We start from the raw sequence: 19013 nt of genomic DNA, 5'->3' as shown, positions 1-19013 counted from the left end.
ACTTTTATCGGTGTACGATAAAAAGCGGAGAAATTTACTGTTTTTCAACGCAGATTAAATTCTCGGACAACACTTTTTAAAACCGGTTTAATATTTGCAGTTATCATTTAACTAAAGCATTTATCCATGACATAAGCTTATGACATAAAAACATGTATGTCATACCCCAATGACATAAGTATGCAAATTAGATATGCAAATTAGATAACCGGAAGTGGGACTCTTTTTTTTTCGCCGGTGCACGTGAGTAGGTGTTTACAAACAACATGGATACCTTTGATGTTGGAGACATTATTTCAATTATTCGAAGGAATATGCCATAAAGGAGTTAAGAAGTTGTTAATTTTGGTTTACACGGCTATGGAAAACATGTATCACTACGCACTATCTATACGTAAGATTTCGACAAGTTGATGTTAATGTTTAATGCAATTATTCCTTAATTGGGAAGCAAAAATGTGAAAATGATAAATAGAATTCATCACTCGTGTTTTTTAATATGGGAAATATCAACCTCGTCCCGTTAATCGGTAATTGCCTCGCCAAAGGCTCGGCAAATACCGATTAACTTAGACTCGGTTGATATTTCCCATATTAAAAAACACTCGTGATGAATCCTCTATTAACTTTACACCATCAGATAGTGCCTAATTAGCACTGACTGAAGTAGCCTAAATGTGGATCATCTGGTTGTTGGTGCTGTCTATAAAGTTTATTTTAGCAAGGCGCTTATCATGTGTATTTTTAATATTTCCAAAAAAGAATCAATTCATCATTTTCCGATAACTAGATCTATGTCCGACTCCCTTCTAATGAAAACGAGTCTCTCGTCGCGCGCTATAACAGTTGGTTGGTTGGTTGATTTGTTGTTAACGCCGCACTCAGCAATCTTCCAGGTATATGACGGCGGTTTGTAAATAATCGAGTCTGGACCAGACAATCCAGTGATTGACATCATGAGCATCTATCCACGTAATTGGGATACGATGACATGCATCAACCAAGTCAGCGAGCCTGACCATCCGCGTAATGAAGAACGTAATAGAAGAGGCTCGATGACGAGCTGATGAAATTTATGACTACTTTGAAGATGTGGAGCAGACTGAGGATGATGGTGTGTTAGCTACCTTTGGATCAACGCTGCTCATTTTCTCGTTGATCCAGTCAAAAAATTCCTTGTTCCTCTGTCAAAGTAAGCCGCTATTTCGGTTTGAGAACGAAGCGACCTCAGTCAGCGATTGTTTCGTTTGCAAGCGACTGAAAGTTAGCGCACTGTTGTCATGGTTGTAAGGCGAATCGCTGTACATCGCTTACAAGCGACTGGCGCTTTGCAACGCACCCCTGGTGACAACAAATCTTCCGCGACAATGTGACGTCATTCTGACGACACTTCACGAGGCAACAGGCTAAACTTTTCAGCAGTCACTCTCACGCCGCAAAAAATGCGCGCCACATTGTTTTTAAATGTAATATTGCTTGTGACAACATTTAGTAGACAGATAACTTCTTTAATAGATATAAACTGACGTCCATTTACCACCTGAAAATATAAATTTCAGACAAAGTATATTTTTTTTTTCGATGAAGTCTATCTAAAACACATAACCTAAATACAACAATAGTGTATGCAGAAAATGTTAATCCTCTGTTACATGTTTGCGAGATAACACGCGAAAAAGTGAAAAACACGTGCACCACGGACAACTGCAAATGCACGTGAGGGTTATAAAACGATTGCAACGGCAAGTCAGACATCCACAGTGATAAAAAAACACACACAAAAGAAATGCCACGACTCACAGTCGAACAACGTGAACGAGCCTTGGGTATGGTACAGATGGGAGCCACCCACGCCCATATTGCACGAACCTTCGGTTGCTCACAGAAAAAACGATCGTTTAGCGATTAAAGACAGCCTCCCAAGACAGGCGAGCTACCAAGGGGAGCTAACCCTGCTTACATTAAAGCATGCCAAGCAAACCTGCGTTGGCGTGACTGTCTTTTTTTTCTTCATGATAAACGTTATCTAAACAAACCATAATGAAGGAAAATAGGCGTGAAAAACAACTTGGTAAGTAAACAATGATGTAATAAAGATCCAATTTCTGGTTCACCATGAAACCAATTGGTAAGTAAACCATCATAGGGTAGACTGCCCTCTGGTCGATGGGGATTATTCTGCCCCTCACAAACATAACATTTAATAAACAAACACAATACTTCAAAAGTCCAAAACGTATTCATCAAATCGCTTTGGTCGTTGACGTTGACGCGATGGCCTTGAAGTTGAAGATGACTGTATACCTGGGTCAAATAGGGGGTCAGATTGATCCGACGCAGAACTGATGTCGGTTGGGTGATTGTCATCAAACACGTCATTCTTAAGCGGTGGCAGAGGAGGAGTAGAAATTTCCAGAGGAATGTGCGGAGTCTCCGGTGTCTGGTGAAGTGTCTCAGGTGAGTCATCATCGATGTCAGATGTGTCCTCACTGTTCGCTTCATGCACACGTGTCTTGTTCCAAAGGGGGACTTTAAAACATTCTGAGAGCTTAACTCTGTATGAAGTGTTCCGCAGTTGGGTCCCAACGAACTTGCGGACATTGCACCAGAGGCCATCTTTGGTGACTACTAGGTAACGATTCCGTGCACATGTTTTATTGCGATCGTTATGAAGGTACACCAGGTCGCCTATCTCAATTTGATCAATAACAGGTCGATGACTCCGAGGAGCCTTGGATTTTTCACTGTGACTGTGGTTTTTTTTGGCGATTAACATGTTGCTCTGTTATCAACTGCTTGTCGGACAGAGGCAACTGACAGATTGTGAATTGGTCTCTCTGGGTCCACATCTCTCGAGGAGACAGGCCTCGTGAACGAATGCGTGTGTTTAGGCGGGCGACAGCGATGGCAAGAGCTGTTGGTGTAGTGGGGCCCCGTACAGGGTCTTGGCGCACAAGCTCATCCTCTAACTCTTGTATGGCCTTTTCAGCAACTGGGTTCTTGTTCACATTCTTCACTCTGCCTATTTCTAGGGTAATTCTATGTTGCTTGAGACGTTCATCCGTGACTAGACTGCTAAAGCCTGGGGATGGGTCAGTGCGGATAACAGCGTGAGGGCCATCAAATGGACGGAATTCAATGCAAAGACGAATCAATGCCTCACACAGGGTGGAGCTACGCTCATCGGTAATGATGCACGCCGCAGTGTAGGATGTGACACATTCACGTAGAACGAGGATTAGTTGTCGTTCCCTGCGCATAACATCTGACGCAAATGCAAACCCAACAGTTTCAGGTGGATCACTGGTGCTTTGGTCCACAACAACATGAGGTGTCTTACGCAAGGAGGCGCACCGGTGACAAGATTTTGAGACAGTGTTTATGGATCTGTCAAGGTCCAAAGCAAAGAAGTATCTATGGCATACTTGCTTGAGTTGGTGTGCAGATGGATGATCCAGTTGTATGTGTATGGCAGTCAGGACTCCGTCTAATACTTGTCTTGGAACAACAATGCACTCTCTTGGTGAACCGAGTGGCTCAGATTTTCGGACAACAAGCAATCCATCCTTGGAGATGGTTGCTGTATTTAGGTATCGTTTGACATCCCTGATGTTTGTTATCTTCTTGGATGGTCGGGTACCTTGGAGAAGATGAGCATGTGTTCGTCGAAGATCCTGGCACTCCTCTTGCAAGGAACGCCAAGCAGACCTGCTTGTGAAAGGAAGGCGGGTTGTTCCATTCATGATGTCCTCTATAGACAGTTGTCGAACAACAGAGCTTTCTGTGCGCTCAATGAAGGAGCAGATTTGGCAAGAGGGATTGTCACATTCTGGTGCATTTCTGCTTGCAAAATCGGATGGCACATTTGCAGAACCAGCGAGGTGTTGTATCGTTGCTTGGTAGCGGCTAACTGTCGATAAGAAGGTAGACACCCGAGGACTAGCAGAGAACTCCCCACGGCATAACTTCTCAAATGCCAAAACACATGGTCTACTGTCGGTAAGGACACATGCTTTGTGTTTTGACTGGATAATGAAAGGACTGAAATGCTTTGTAGCGATAGCAATTGAAAGGGCTTCCACTTCACATGGTAACCATGCGACCTGTTGTCGCCGAAGCTTGGCACTGAAGAATCCTGCTAGTCGTGGCGAGTCACTACGTGTTACATAAAGTGTTGCTCCAATTCCTGGCTTCCTAACAGCACCATCAGTTACAATCCAGAGTTGGTCATCGGGGTGGGGCAGAACTATGGATTTGTTGGATGCGAGACCAGTCTGTGCTGTTTTGAAGGCATCGAGCAAAGAATCAGACCACAGAAGCTTTTCACTAGACTGGCGACCGCCCACTTCAGCATCAAGTGGGGCAAGGAGTGTGGAACAACCAGGTATTACACGGGACAAGACCTTGTAAGCTCCTATAAATGACCGTAAGCCAGTCACTGTTTCCGGAGGTGAACAAGAAGCCAGAGTTGATATGCGGTGTTGACTTGCCTGAATGGATCCTTGGTGCCATTGCCATCCTAGGATGGTTGTTGTCCTGGGAGCAATGACTGTCTTGTTAGGAGATAATCTGAGATTGTTGTGTTTGAGCGCTTCAAGCACGCGTCTCCAATGACGAAGTAACTCATCCGGGCTATCAGCACCACAATAAAGGTCGTCAGCAAGCTTAGCAATCACCCCTTCCTCTAAAAGATCCCCTAGTACGCGGCACATGAGCTCCTCCAATGCAGTTTCAGACCCCGGCATTCCCATTGCAGACCTGGCATATACTCTCACACCACGGAACGGGGTCACTACACCGCAGTATTCATCGACTCCTTGGACAGAGGAATCTGATAAAAGGCATTGGTTAAATCTGTGGTTATAATGTACTTCCACTTGGCAATCTGTCTTGGAGTAGAATCGACATCAGGCATGAGGGAAGGTTGTGGCTTACTGTATCGTCCTACATCAGAGAAGGCGGTCACCAATCTGTAACCACCACTGGACTTCTTGATTAGGAAAGAAGGGTTGAGGTATTCTACTTGGATACCTGCATCTTCAGGTCGTACAAATACACCCATCCGCTCAAGTTCATCGAACTTTTGTTGGAGCTCAGAAAGTTTATCTCGTGAGTATTGCGGGACACGACCCTTCCGTTGTGGAGGTTGTACAGGTCCCATGTTAACAAATGCTTGAAAGGGGCCTGAAGCACCATTATAGCCATCGATATGTTGGTTAAACACATCGTCGAACTCCGTAAGTAGTAACTCAAACTGAGATTTGGTATCTTGCGGGAGGATATTGTCTGGGTCTACACAAACAGTGGATGAGAAACCAATGTCCTTAATTTGAGGGGACATAGTTGGTGGTAGCAGATGTGCCGGCTCAACATCATAATCAGGGTCGCAGTCAGGTATAAAAACTGGGCGAATCTGGCAAAAGTGCTCGTGTTTCTTGAGCAGTTGTGGAGTGTCGGACAGATTCGGGATCCTGATTTTGCCTGAGACGCTTGAGATAATTCCTACTTCTGGCCAAGTGGATGATAAGGTAGAGCGTCCAGGTCTGGTATCTATGCGGGGTTCTATGGCAAATGTGAAATCCGAAGGAGCAAAGCTTTCAGGAACCGGCACCTCAATAAAGTCTCCAGGCCATATGGTAGTAGAAGTGTCTGGGGCTCTGAGTACACAAGCTCGTCTCACAGTATGTTCGTCACCAGTTGTTTCTGTGGAACCGTATGTGTATGTCGTGCCATCACCAAGTATGATCTGATGTTTTGCAGGGCGTACTGCCACATCGTTGGCCTCCATAAATGGTATGCCTGCAAGGACTTCTACATCCAGGTTTTCCACCACAAGACCATTAAAATCGAACTCCTTGTTGTCGCGTGTGAAAAGGATTCTTGTCTCTCCAACGACCTTCAGTGGGGAAGAGCCATCTGCCTGATGGGCTGACTGAGAGCTAGTCTTGATGTCAGCGCCGAAGCCTGTTGCTGTTGAGAGGCGGATCATGTTACCAGTAGCTCCACTATCTACAGTGACTCGTGCCGTCTGGTGGCCACAGAAACAGTACATATAGGGCGACTGACGGACTTGCACACGAAGAGTGGAGACAGGTTCAGTAGATGGCACTGCACACGCATTTTCAACTGTATCACTAGCATCGTCAGCAGGGTCATCAAGTATACTGGCAATTTGTCTTGCTTTGACCATGTATCTCCGGTCATGATCTGGAAGGAACTTGCACTCGCTGAGATAATGAACGTGATCGCTGCGTCCTGCAGCTTTACACAGTGGGCATGATTTTTGAAACTTTCTACCCGTTTGTTGTGCTTTAGCAAAACGTGAGAATGACGAGCGCTGTTGTGAAGTGTTTGTCCTCATAACCTTAGCATCCTCTGCTGTGCGGATTTCATCTAAAAGTGAATCGAGAGCCTGTGAGATTTCAGGTTTCAAAGAGGAAATTGTTCGTGAGCGAAGATCTGTCCCATAACGTTGTTTGACGAGCTTTGGAAGTTCAACGTGTATCAGCCTCAGCCATGTGAGCACAACAAAATTTTCTAACGATGGTGACAATTCCTCGTCCTCTTCAGGTGCATTGCCATAGTGGGTTATTCCCCCTTCACGGCGGAGTAAATTGTCCTCCACAAAAGCCATTAGTCTCTGATACAAATCTTCCGGTCTCTCGTCATTTTCAAGTTTGATTTCGGCAAAGTCAATGAAATGAGCGCCGGTTGCTTGGAACCCGAAATGTAGGCGTATGGCATGCCATATGGCATCTACAGACGTTGAAGATTTTATTATGGTGTTCCGTGAAATTATCGGACAATAATTGGCAATCTGGCCGAGCATGAGCTCCAAACTGCTAACCTTTTGTCTTGCAGTTCTTCTAATAGCTTCACGGACGTCTTCCCCGTCGTCAGTCATGCCCCTGAGTGGCGTGGCCCTAGTTTTCTTATGCCAGACTGCCCCGTCGGCAAGAAATGGAGTAAAATTTGTGTCCAAAGATAATGTATAAAGGAGATTTTGCCTCCAGTTCTCGAAAGAATTTACAGTCTCAATCTTACCGAGGCACCATTGCTTCGGGGCACGTTGAGCGTTGGCCATAATGACAGTCTTGTTTACTCTGCGTTATCCAGGCACTCTACCGCCTGACCTGTTGATCACGTTCAGTGAAAGTATGCAAGTACTACAGTTCGTTGTGTCGCCTGCTTCGTTAGACGTGAGTTCAAACCCGCTGCCACCACGCCAGTTAGGTTAGGAGGAACTGTACACTTGTCACACATCGACAGGACACAGGTAAAGACTTGATGATATTTATTGGCAACACTCGAAACGAACCGCGAAACCCAAGCGAGCCTCCCAAGACAGGCGAGCTACCAAGGGGAGCTAACCCTGCTTACATTAAAGCATGCCAAGCAATCCTGCGTTGGCGCTAACATCTGTGCATACTGCCTCGGGTAATCCAGCCAAGCTACATAGTATACTGAGTCAATTTAAAAACTTTTTTACTAGTAATCCCATATATGATAAACAACGGACAAATAGACCTCTCTTAATATTTATGCATGACCCCAATGTCAAACTCCAAAACGAGGCTTTCCCCGCATACTACAACTATGGCGTCAAAACAAATCCCCGGAAGTGACTTGACTCGCGTACCGCGCTTGACTTTTGCATTCGTGGAGAACTTTGTTCAAGCTTACTCTAGGAGTGCAGGAACTTCTCAGCTGAACAAGGGGTTCAAGTACTACAGCGAGGGTTTCATATCCAGTCTAAAGGGTAACTTTCTCATTCATTTATACTTCACTTTGGCAGGTCACACTGACGTTGTCATATTCATGTGCTCGCATGTGCTGATATATTTACATGAACTCAAAGATGTGTATTAAATATTATTATAGTCAATTGTAAGTTGGAACATATGCATAAATTCAAAGTCATTATACATATTGGAAGTGAGTACCGAGTACGGAATATAACTTCAGGCCAGAGTGCCGCTCAAAGGTCACACAGTGCGCAGTTCGGCGTCCCCTTGCATGCATGACGAAGTTTACATCTATTTCCAGAGTTGATGATTGAAACAAAATTATGCAAACCGTACCAGGTAACGTATACAAGATCAATCTTAATCTATTATTTGCGTGAATACTAAATACCCATAGATCTAGAAATATAAAATATACATTTGTATTTCCATTTTGCAGCTTCTTGTGATGACAGCTGTTGCCGCTTGACTGCAAGGTGCTATCGCTCACAGCGGAAAAACGAATCCCCACATGATATTCAGGTACGAATGAATCTCACAATTGCCCGAGTTTATCCCTGTAACCATGTTGCCCAACCATATTACCAGGAGTGCAGGTAGATAGCAGCTAGGGTGAACATGTGAAAAGACTAATATTAATCGTTTTTATGACCATATTACTATTTTGGAACCAGCCAGTATATTGGATGGATTGGAATTTTCAGCTACTGAAAATAATTCCAAGCATTACAATTAATGATGTTTATGGAAATCACACTACAAGACTACATCTATTTTTAAAACCATTACTACCACTGAATTATTTCAGTACTCTCACCACACCATGCTATGTTGCAGACAAGTACAACATCCTATATTTGGTTTATTTCTCTCTATATGCAGATTATTCTCCACTGTGAGCCGGTGAGTGTCAGCTCTGCTAGCTGCTCATGTGCAATTGGCCTGAGTCAGTGCTGTTGACACATCACTGGGACTTTGTATCTTGTGGCTCATTACAAGCTGTGTGGAGTGAGGTCTATCCCCCAAGATGTTGCCAAGACATCATTGCCACAAACATGGCACATACCAAGGGGAGACAAGATTCGTGGAATGTAAGTTCAGGAGGTAGAAGTTGTTGGCTACAAGAGAGATAGTGATGAGCAGCATAAACCTGTGAAATCTACCCTGTACAACCCAATCCGTTCACCACTTCCTCCATTTGAGCTTTTGTTTGACAAGCTGACTGTGTCTCATCCTGACTCATCTCTTTTCACCACTGTACCCCCATCTGGTGAATCCTATCCACCTCTTGTGAATACAAGGTTTGGCTTGTTTCACAAGGGCAGCTCAATCAGTCATCAACAGAAACTTTCACCATCATATTTGTTGAATATTGTTGATGCCTTTTTCCCAGACCTTCCTGTCAACAGTGACAATACTGGGGACAATCACTACAGCCATGTCACTAATGAGTCTCAAACTACCCTGCTTGACTCACTCTTGATCAGCAAGGAGGAGGCTGTTGAGATAGAGAAGGCTACCAGGCTGCAGGCTGAAGATAAGAAGTGGAAGAGATTGAGGACCCACAGAGTAACTGCATCCAAAGTTGGAGAAATATCAAAGCGAAAAAAAGGTAAACAATTAAAATTTAAAAATTATGGCCAGAATGTGTATGAGAATATTAGCACACAAATCAGATAACGTATATGTAGTTATTATAATAAATATTGATTGATTTTCATTTTGAAACTGATATACTTTTTATTTGTATTCAGATCCTGAAAACTATGCCCAAAAGCTGAGGACCTCGACGAGAAGTGTCATGACTGAGGCCATGAGGGAAGGCCTTGCTAATGAGCCAGTTGCTGTTGCAGCATACAGCAGAGTGAGATATTTTCTTAATTTGACACTGACTGTGTTGGTGCATGTAAAATGCAACAAAACAATTTTATGGAATGTTTGAATATGTATCTCCTCATTATATTGACCTAATTGGTACATAAGTGTATTCAATTCTATCACTGAACTTGATTGTTTTCATTTTTATGGTTTTTGAAACAGTTATCTCCATTTTGACAATCACAAGTTATTCATGCACACATTAGATAGGTAAAATATCTAAAATTGACTTTCAGGTGAAGGATGATAAGATAAATATTTATCCGTCTGGTATTGTCATCAACCCCAAGTGTTCCTGGATGGCTGCCTCACCAGACAGAAAGGTGCTTGACCCAAGCACCATTCCACCATTTGGCCTCCTGGAAATCAAGTGCCCTGACCTTAGTAACAAGGACATCCAAGATCTACAGTACCTGACCATGGTCAATGGTAACCTTTGCTTAAAGAAAAATGACAACTACTATCACCAAATACAGATGCAGCTAGCCATGTCTGGCCTGGTGTGGTGTGATTTTTTTGTATGGTCAACAAAAGCCACTCATTTAGAGAGAATATACTTCTGCAGAGATAGCTGGCAGCAAACTAAGAAGAGGCTGATAAGTTCTACTTTGATTATATCCTATGCTAAAATTATCTTGTAAAAATATGTCATTATCTCCGTCCATCAGGTACTAGTAACTACAGAATAAGAAATCAGAAACTTATTAAGTGTGATAGGTATGGTTTTAATACTGGCCATTAGACAACGATTTGTCACTTGTTTTACAAGTATTTGACATCAAGCTTGAAAAACAATTGTAATGACCATTCATAATGTCATGTAACATCGTTAACTAGGGATGGCTAAAAAAGATTGATAATCAAAACTATTGTTGATGTGAACAATTTGTAACGATTATTGATATGAAAATTGTGTCATCGATAATATCTTATATAATCTATTGTTATGAGTAAAGTTTTAATTTACAGAAGCAGACTTGTTATGTCCATTGCCAAAGACGGCAATTTTGTTATCCAATATTTATCGATAATTGATGGATATTTAGTTAATGATTATCAATCACTCAGATCAATATCTATAGCTAGCCCTATTATTAATATATCAACAAGAATATTTAATAAATAACACAGCTTGTCTTTGCAACCAGTTTTCAACAGGAATGAATTTTCAATGAGTAAAAGCTGCACTAAATGTATGTACAAAAATAAACACTTATATAAGTGTTGTGAATCACTTCCATTCATCCATTCCACATGTATCATATTTCTGGAGCACTGTTTTAGAGTTGAATTTTCTTTTTGATATCCAATTGAATATCAAGTTTAACTTCAGATGTCAACTTTTACATTAGTTATTAATATCAACATGACAAAAATGCACTTCTCTACAACATATATGTTTGGGGTGCAAAACTAAATAACTATCGGTGATTATCATTAAATGGACATTTGCAATCTGTATGCAAGTAAGTGAGTTAAAATTTAATGTCACATCAGCATTATTTCAGCTATATAGCTATGAGACCAAGTTGATATGTACACAGTTTGTTCATGAATACAAAGTTACATTCAAAAACAATTTATGGAACATATTTGGGCATAACAATCTCATGTAAACAGTTTTAAAACACAGGCTATAGGCCACCTTGCTGGGGATCATGGGGACTTACAGTGCCTCGGCTTCCTGTATGACACCCCAGCAGGATTTACGTCATCACTTCAGCTACTGGTGGTTGTGCATAATGCTAGCCAATTTTAAAAAAATACTCAGCAATGAGTTGGCTTTAAAACACTGGTTGATGATAGTTACATCGATTCTGATCGGATTACGTGTCACACAGGGTGACAATAATTGTACGATACTTTAACCCCCTGGACAGAGCCTTTTGATAATGTCTGTTGTATGCACTTGTGCAGTACTTTGTATTGATTTGCAATTTAAGTTAATTTTGTAATACATTTGTTGATTTATACCACCTGTTGGTTGTTTGTTGGTTTCAGACTAAGATTTCTGGGTTAACATACTGTTTCAATTTGGGAATTGACACGTAACACTTGGCCCAGTTTCAGATTTAGGATTGGTCAAACAGTCAAAACACTGTATAGCATTTGGTTTCATGTAGCATCATGACAGACAGCAGGAGCTTATAATAGCAGCAATTATGTGATTATCACATTGATCTTCGACTTTCTGTAAATAAAGGGGGATAAACATTACCATATTCAGTAGCTACATGAACTAAATCTAGGCAGCATGGACATTTGGCAAAAGAATCATCTAAATCGGTTGCTATAGCTACTCGTCACTTAACCATGTTAAAAACTCTTAATCAAAGGTCCCTGAAAACCTGATATTATACAGGCAACAGTCCACAACTGGTTAATGCTGCCCAGTTCAGCAATAGAGATTGTGGAGTCAAACAGGTGATTTTGTTTAACTCGGCTGATAAGTCTCTCCACATGAATCCTAAGAGATGCAATTTTCTGGGTCTCTGCAACTTCTTCAGCTGTAAACTGACCACAGTTATGCAGGAAGGGAGGAATATTTAAACCAACACCCTTCTCACTGAGAATACTTGCAATAGTAAAGCCCTTATCAGCCATGACACTGTCTCCTGGTTCTACAAGATCTAGGATCCCTGAAAGTTTAGTAATTTCTACATCAGACATCACACCTGTGAAGAGACATGAAACAAATGTTACAGCTCCATGTGGGGCAATACCAATCAGGCCTTTTAGAGTGCAGTTGCTTTTGTAGTGGGAGTAGAACATGGAATTTACCACTAAGGCGGATGGAATTTGAAGCCTGATTTCTGTGCAGTCCAAAATAACTCTTGTTGATGGGTATGTCAACCGGAAATCCTGGGGCATGTGGCGATCCACCTGCACTCTAGAAGGCCAGATCGGTATTGATCCTAAAACAAAGTACAAGAAATTGGCCCAGGTGATAACTTTCCTGCTGATAGTTGAAATATGACAATTGAACCTAACTGCCAGGTCTTGCTCGGGTGTGCCAAGTCTTAGTCGTACAAAAAACATGAAAAGTTCATCAATGAGAAGCATACTGCGTGGTCTTCCTGCAAGAGACATATCATCTGAACATACATAATATTTGCTGCACATGTTAAAAGCACTGGGTTTGACAAAGTCGAAAAATATTTTGAAAGAGTGATAATCTCTGAAGGAGGTGTAATATTGCATCATGGCATCATCATGGGAGAAACGTTCAACACCAAATCTCTCAACAGTAAGCTGCCTGCTGAGATCATCTTTCTCCTGCTGAAGCTGCTGGATCCGCAACAGGAGCTGTTGGCAGTCAGGAAGGCAGAGGTCAGTCTGTGTCCCAGCATCAGGCTTCACAAAGGCAGGCTCTTGTTGCAAGTTCTCCAAACTGAAACATAAACATTGTCAAACTGAGATTACCGTAATGATACAGTTGTATTCAATTCTCAAAAAGTTTTATGAAACCTTGTCTGAGCTTGACCATGAAATAGCGCTGATGGTTTATGATAAAATGTAGGGGAGGACCATCCCTCTATTTTATGGTCTCTGGCCAGTGTATAACAAAAGGAAAATGAACTGACCTGTTGGGTTTAAGCTTATGATGTTGCTAGTTTATTTCATTAAAATAACTTACTGAGAATTACATATAATCCTGCTTACTTTGACCCCCAAAATCAAACGCAAACACTACACATTGATGTTCAAACATGGTATTTGACATGTTTTATGTATAGACTTGTGTCTGATTCAATCACTTGACATTAATAAACCATTACCTTTGTTTTCACATTCTTGCTATGGGTTGGAGGGGTTGTCTTGATGGTGGACCTTTCCTTGGTTTTTTGGCAGAGCTCCAGGGAAACAAGGATAGCACGATCCCTTGCTTCAAGGTTCTCCTGACTGGCGTGTACTTATAGTCCTCATTCAGAAAATGGTTGGAGCAGACAGTTGTTTTCTTTGTTACCTGAAGACAGATGATAATAATGTCAGTACCTCATCGGAATATGACATTAATCCATATAAACAGAAATTAAGTCTGTGCCGATTTAATCACCAGTAAAGCATACAAAAGTCTTATTATCTCTATTCATCTAAGAAACAAAACTACGGCAACAATTAGATGCAGACCGCTGATGTCTCGTATACGTATCTCGAATGTCACGAACGAGCGATGTTTCCTAGTAGCGACTCGTTGCACTAGAAATAGCTGAAAAGAGTAACATGCCGATTTGCCCATTTTTTCACTTCATTAGTATCATACCTGCCTCTGATTGTAATTTACTTTCATTACTACGTGTTGACTATATGAGGACTATATGACAACGGCATGCAAGCAGCATCATGCTGAACACGACTGTTTGACAGGTGACAGTTACAAGTGATGCAAACGGAAAAGCTGAATGAAAAAGTTTACCTACCGTAAAAAACGGTCCTTCGTCGCGTCGAATGGCCACTATCCAAAGTTTCCGCAAATCGGCATCCTGAGGGAAGCTGTGGAAACTGACCGATTTGTCGTAACGTGCATCCGACATGCACTGAGGCACACAGCAGTGCTCGGCGGCCATGATGTCATAGTTTGACAGCTTGCGGGGTTAGCCTCGTTTTGGAGTTTGACCCCAGGGTCACGCATAAATATTAAGAGACGGCTATGTATCAGAGAAGGTAATTTTTAATCATTAATGTCCAAAGAAGGATTTTAATTAACGGTGGTAACCATAATTTGTTCCAAGCACCTACGGTATTCGGTAATAACATTAACAGTTTAAATCATAAGTCCCAAGCACGGGAATCTGATGGCACACAAGTTCAGTAGTGTGTATGGCCACCATGTGCGTTGACAACTGCCACACAACGCCTCCGCATGGACCTTGTGGTGCTTGTGAACACATGATTGGGAAGACGACGCCATTGTTGTTGCAAAATGGTGCCAAGAACTTGCAAATTCTGTGGTTGGTTCTGGAGAGTGCGCAGACTGCTTTTCATCCCATGCAGACGTGTTCGATGGGATTGAGGTCGGGAGACCTTGACGGCCAGTCCATGACGTTGACTCCCGCATTCTGAAGGAAATTCCTTGTCAAAATTGCTGTGTGGGGTCTGGCATTGTCGTGTTGGAAGATCAAACCGGGTCCATGTGCTGCTATAAAAGGCAGAAGTTCTGGTGCCAGTACCTGGTCGCGGTAAGCAGCAGCGTTGAGGTTGCCACGGATGACAAGAAGCCTGGAACGTGCATTGCCACAGAAAGCACCCCACAACACTGGGCGTAACGTTCATGGCGCCGCCTCACACCCTCGCCCTAACATCAGCAAATCGAAGATTAAATCGGGATTCATCACTGAAGACGACTTGATTCCAATTCCTCTGAGTCCATCGTAAGTGTCGCTGTGCCCACAATTGACGTTGACGTCTGTGTAATTGAGTCAGAATCGGTCCGCAGTATGGCCGTCGCGCACACAGTCTACCCCTAAATAGGTCATTTCTGGTTGATGTAGCCGTCACAAATCAGTTACGGAGGTGACGTAAGACAATCTGACGATCCTCTGCATGTGACGTCACACGTGGTCGACCTGGCCGAGGGCGATCAGCGGTGGTACCCGTTTGCTGTAGACGCGTCTGTAAATCATAAACAGTCCGTCGACTACAACCCATCGTCCTTTAGACTTCAGCTACGGACGTTCCCGTCTGCAACATGCCGATGGCACGTTCAGGTTGCACATTTGAAAGGCGTGGCATGACAAATGGCCGTAAAGACTTTTGTTTTCTTGTGTTTTTCTTTTTTTTGTTAACGACTGCTAACAAGTATGGCTGAAAACACGTGCGGTATTATGGCAACGTGACCAGTTGCACGTGGAAAACCACTTTTGCCACTATAGTGCTGTGCACATGATTTTGATCGATTCACCTGCACAAACACGGGTGTTATCTGAAGACAATACGTGGCGATTACTGTTTAAATGCACAATAAGGGCCCACAATGATAACTGGTCAAAATGTTAAAATTTTAGGATTGTGAAGTTTTTAATTTGGTTCAGTATATATGGCCAGCAGCTGGACCACTGCCTTCCTGAAGTTCCTTATGACAGGAAGGTTTACCCCATCGGCGTGTATGATTGCCTCAGTTATCCGGTTGTCGTTTACAAAGATCTGAAGCATTGGTCCTACTGGCAAATTTGTTTTCTCGGCTTCCTCGTCAATTTGTTTAGGAGACAACTCCTGCAACCAACATATATGCGTGATAAAATATGATAATAATAATGATAATAATAATATCATACTTATTATTTCTATTATTTTTTTCATGACATTTATAAATCAGTATAATAAAGAAAAGAATAACCTTAATCAATACACGCACTGATCTAAAAAAAATACTACCGCCCCAAACAATTACTTTTAATAAAGTCTTACAAATAACTCATTACATGCCGAAAATGTCTAATCTTTGTAAAATGAAAGAATGGACAAAAGACGGTGAAAGAGTAAAAGACACCTTTGATTTTTCCAATATTGAGGTGCTTTTCGCGCCTCGGCCCCTGCTTCCATTAGTTCCTGCAAAAGTCAAAGCATGAAATTATTTTCTAAATGGACGTTTAATACGCCAGTTCAATAAGTAAAATGAATAGTGATCATTTCCAATATAAAGTTTTAGTTATTTTGCTAATCTAAAATAATGTGTTTTAGTCTTACATCTGCTTCGTCATACATCATTTGTTGATTTTTTCCACTGACCTCCAAATTTCCCCACCTTTCATTAATTTGATCTCCATGAAAATCTGCAATATATGAAATAATAGATGTAGAATACGAGCAAGATGCTGCAGTGCATGTCACAACAAAGTTTCGGTCATGTTTGTGATATCGGACAAGGTGTTGTTCATAGTTTAAAGGATTACTCGTGGCGTAGAAACACATTGAACAAGTAAAATTATCCATTCTTTCCATAACATAAGAATAAGGACAGGCAAAAACAAGTTTTTCTGTGATAGACCTACAAGACCATGCACCCCACCATGCAGAGAAGAATAAATTCCACAAGTAACGCGAGTACTGTGTGACTGTGAAATGTGGTTTATTCACAAAGCGACAGAGAGGTCAGTTATGATAAGTCTGAGACAGTTCATGTTTTGCATGCACATTGACCACAGTCCATGGAACGTTCTTGCAAGTTTTTGCTTTAAGCCGATCACACACATGGAAATGGTGGGGTGGGAAATGTCAGTACCTCGTATGCCCTCCCTGGGTGTTCAACACAGCCATACACCTATGGTACATGGAGTGTAGCAGGCGGTTCACGAAGGCCATAGGCACCTGTGCCCACACCCTGACGAAAGCTGCCTCCAGATCAGCACGAGTTCTTGGTGTTGGTACCACCTGGTTCAGCTGTCTCTGTATTTCATCCCACAGGTGCTCGATCGGGTTTAAATCCGGGCTCATAGCCGGCCATGGCATGCTTTGGATATTGTGCTGGTGCAGGAAGTTCCTGGTGAGCCTGGCCGTGTGGGGACGCGCGTTGTCCTGCTGGAACACGTGGTTCTGGTGACGTGCGAAGTAGGGAACGATGTAAGGTCTCGGGATCTGGTCAATGTTGCGTTGCGCTGTGATGCCATTCCCCCTGCCAGCGCCAATATTGTGAAACCCATGAGGGCCAATTCTCTGGTTCAGGCCTATAGCACCCCAAACCATGATGCTCTGACCACCCCACGGGTCTCTTTCCACAACACAATGGTCCGTATAGCCCACACCCCTCCTTCGCCACACCCTCACTCTCCCATCAGACGTGGATCCACAATACCGGCTCTCGTCAGAGAAGACAATTGTCCTCCATTGTTGATGCCGCAAATGTCGGTGTTGTGTAGCCCATTGCAGCCGTGCCTGGCGGTGGCGGGCGGTGAGGATGGGCACTCGAGCGGGCCGACGGCAATACAGGTTGTTGGTAGTCAGCCGACGTCGTACCGTATCGTCACTGATCTGTCGCCCTCTAGTGCCAATGCTGTTTCGAGCTGTCACACTGGCTGGTCTGAAGCGATCCCGTTGGTGTTGGCGGTGGATGAACCGATCCTGCCTGGGCGTGGTCACTCGGGGGCGTCCACGTCGGGCGCGGTCTACAGTACTGTTTGTGATTTTGTAGCGCTGCTGCAGACGGTGGATGGTGCTGACGTGAACATTGAAAGTGTTGGCCACAACCTGGGACCGTTGTCCAGCTTGTAATCGACCGATCGCTTGTTCTCTCGGTTGTGTGGATAATCGAGGCATACCTGCCGCTTCAAAATTACGAGTGCCAGAAAGGCAGTTCAAGTTGATTTTTATACCCATAGCCTCCATGAGTTACACGTGCATGTTGGTGTCCACGGCAAAGCATGGTAACTGTCACTCACGGCCTTGGACAAGGCTGCGTTGTGGCGACTAATTTCAGGCCTCGTTGTACCGTTCGATGGAATGTTTGTCTCACAAACGCATCAGGACGTCACGGAATATTCACACCTACAGTCTTGACATATATTTTCCGCATTTTACCGTATAAAATTTATATTTTACAATCTCGCGTTTCTTTTGCGGTTCCGTATATATATGTTTTAACTGCCAAAATAGAAAATAGAAAAAATCACCTGGAAGATCCTCACTGTGGTGTAAGATGGCGTCTCCGTCAAGGGTAAAAGGACGCGTCGAAAGGGCAAGGTCACAGGCGGGATAACTCTTAATCTACACATTAGTCGTTTAGAAACTAAACAGGTGGTGAGCCTTTAAAGGGCAAGTTCACACGGAAATGAACCTATTTTTCTTGTACTTTTTCCACATTTCAAGTGTTAACCTAGTAGTGTCATAGACAAAAATATAAAAATATCACAATTAATTAACATATGTTTTGCATTTAAACGATTTATATTTTTCACATTTACCAAGTGTTCTATTTTCATAACAAAAACACCATGGCTTATGCCCCTTGCAATATGACCTCATTGGTGCCAATTGATAAACATTATGACGTCATCATGCTTTGTTAGAGCCGCTTCACGTGGTGTAGGTCTAGGTGTGTGATTCTAGCGTCTAAGATGCCAGCCAGCATAGTGTTATGCTGAGTCACCACTGCGCCGGAGTGTGGCGTAGGCCATGTTGTTTTACCGAAAACTGGTACTTGATATCTTTTGCGTTGAGAATAGACAGGGATCCAGTTGAATTGGCAGCAATTACGTCATAATCTAAGGGGGATAACTCAGGCCTGTTTGGCTCGAAAAACGAAGGCCTCATAACGGCATATCATTTTCACACTATTGTGAGCTTCCTACTTTCACTGTGAAAAAAATGAGTTTACATTTTCAAACACAGATAGTAACTAATTCTAAAATTACGTTTTGTTTAGAAAAAGAAAGAAAGTGATTTTTGCGTGTACAC

The 19013-nt window shown here is 42.7% G+C and overlaps 2 protein-coding genes across 2 annotated transcripts; one reads left to right on the top strand and one right to left on the bottom strand.

The window, feature by feature from the left end:
- Positions 1 to 2741: 2741 nt before the first annotated feature.
- On the bottom strand, positions 2742 to 4745 carry LOC125375981. The gene has a single exon (XM_048387095.1). It carries the CDS (start codon positions 4743 to 4745, stop codon positions 2742 to 2744), a length of 2004 nt encoding a protein of 667 aa, XP_048243052.1.
- Positions 4746 to 7596: 2851 nt separating this feature from the next.
- LOC124115535 lies at positions 7597 to 11317 on the top strand. The gene is made up of 5 exons (XM_048387094.1): positions 7597 to 7759; positions 8185 to 8267; positions 8847 to 9357; positions 9500 to 9609; positions 9860 to 11317. The coding sequence occupies exons 1-5, from the start codon at positions 7597 to 7599 to the stop codon at positions 10262 to 10264; spliced, it is 1272 nt and encodes a 423-aa protein (XP_048243051.1). The 3' UTR covers positions 10265 to 11317.
- Positions 11318 to 19013: the final 7696 nt, after the last annotated feature.

The sequence above is a fragment of the Haliotis rufescens genome, unplaced genomic scaffold (assembly GCF_023055435.1).
Source record: "Haliotis rufescens isolate VD_foot unplaced genomic scaffold, xgHalRufe1.0.p SCAF_65, whole genome shotgun sequence".
In the NCBI taxonomy this organism is placed as follows: Eukaryota; Metazoa; Mollusca; class Gastropoda; order Lepetellida; family Haliotidae; genus Haliotis; species Haliotis rufescens.
This window is presented reverse-complemented; position numbering and strand designations above follow the sequence as displayed.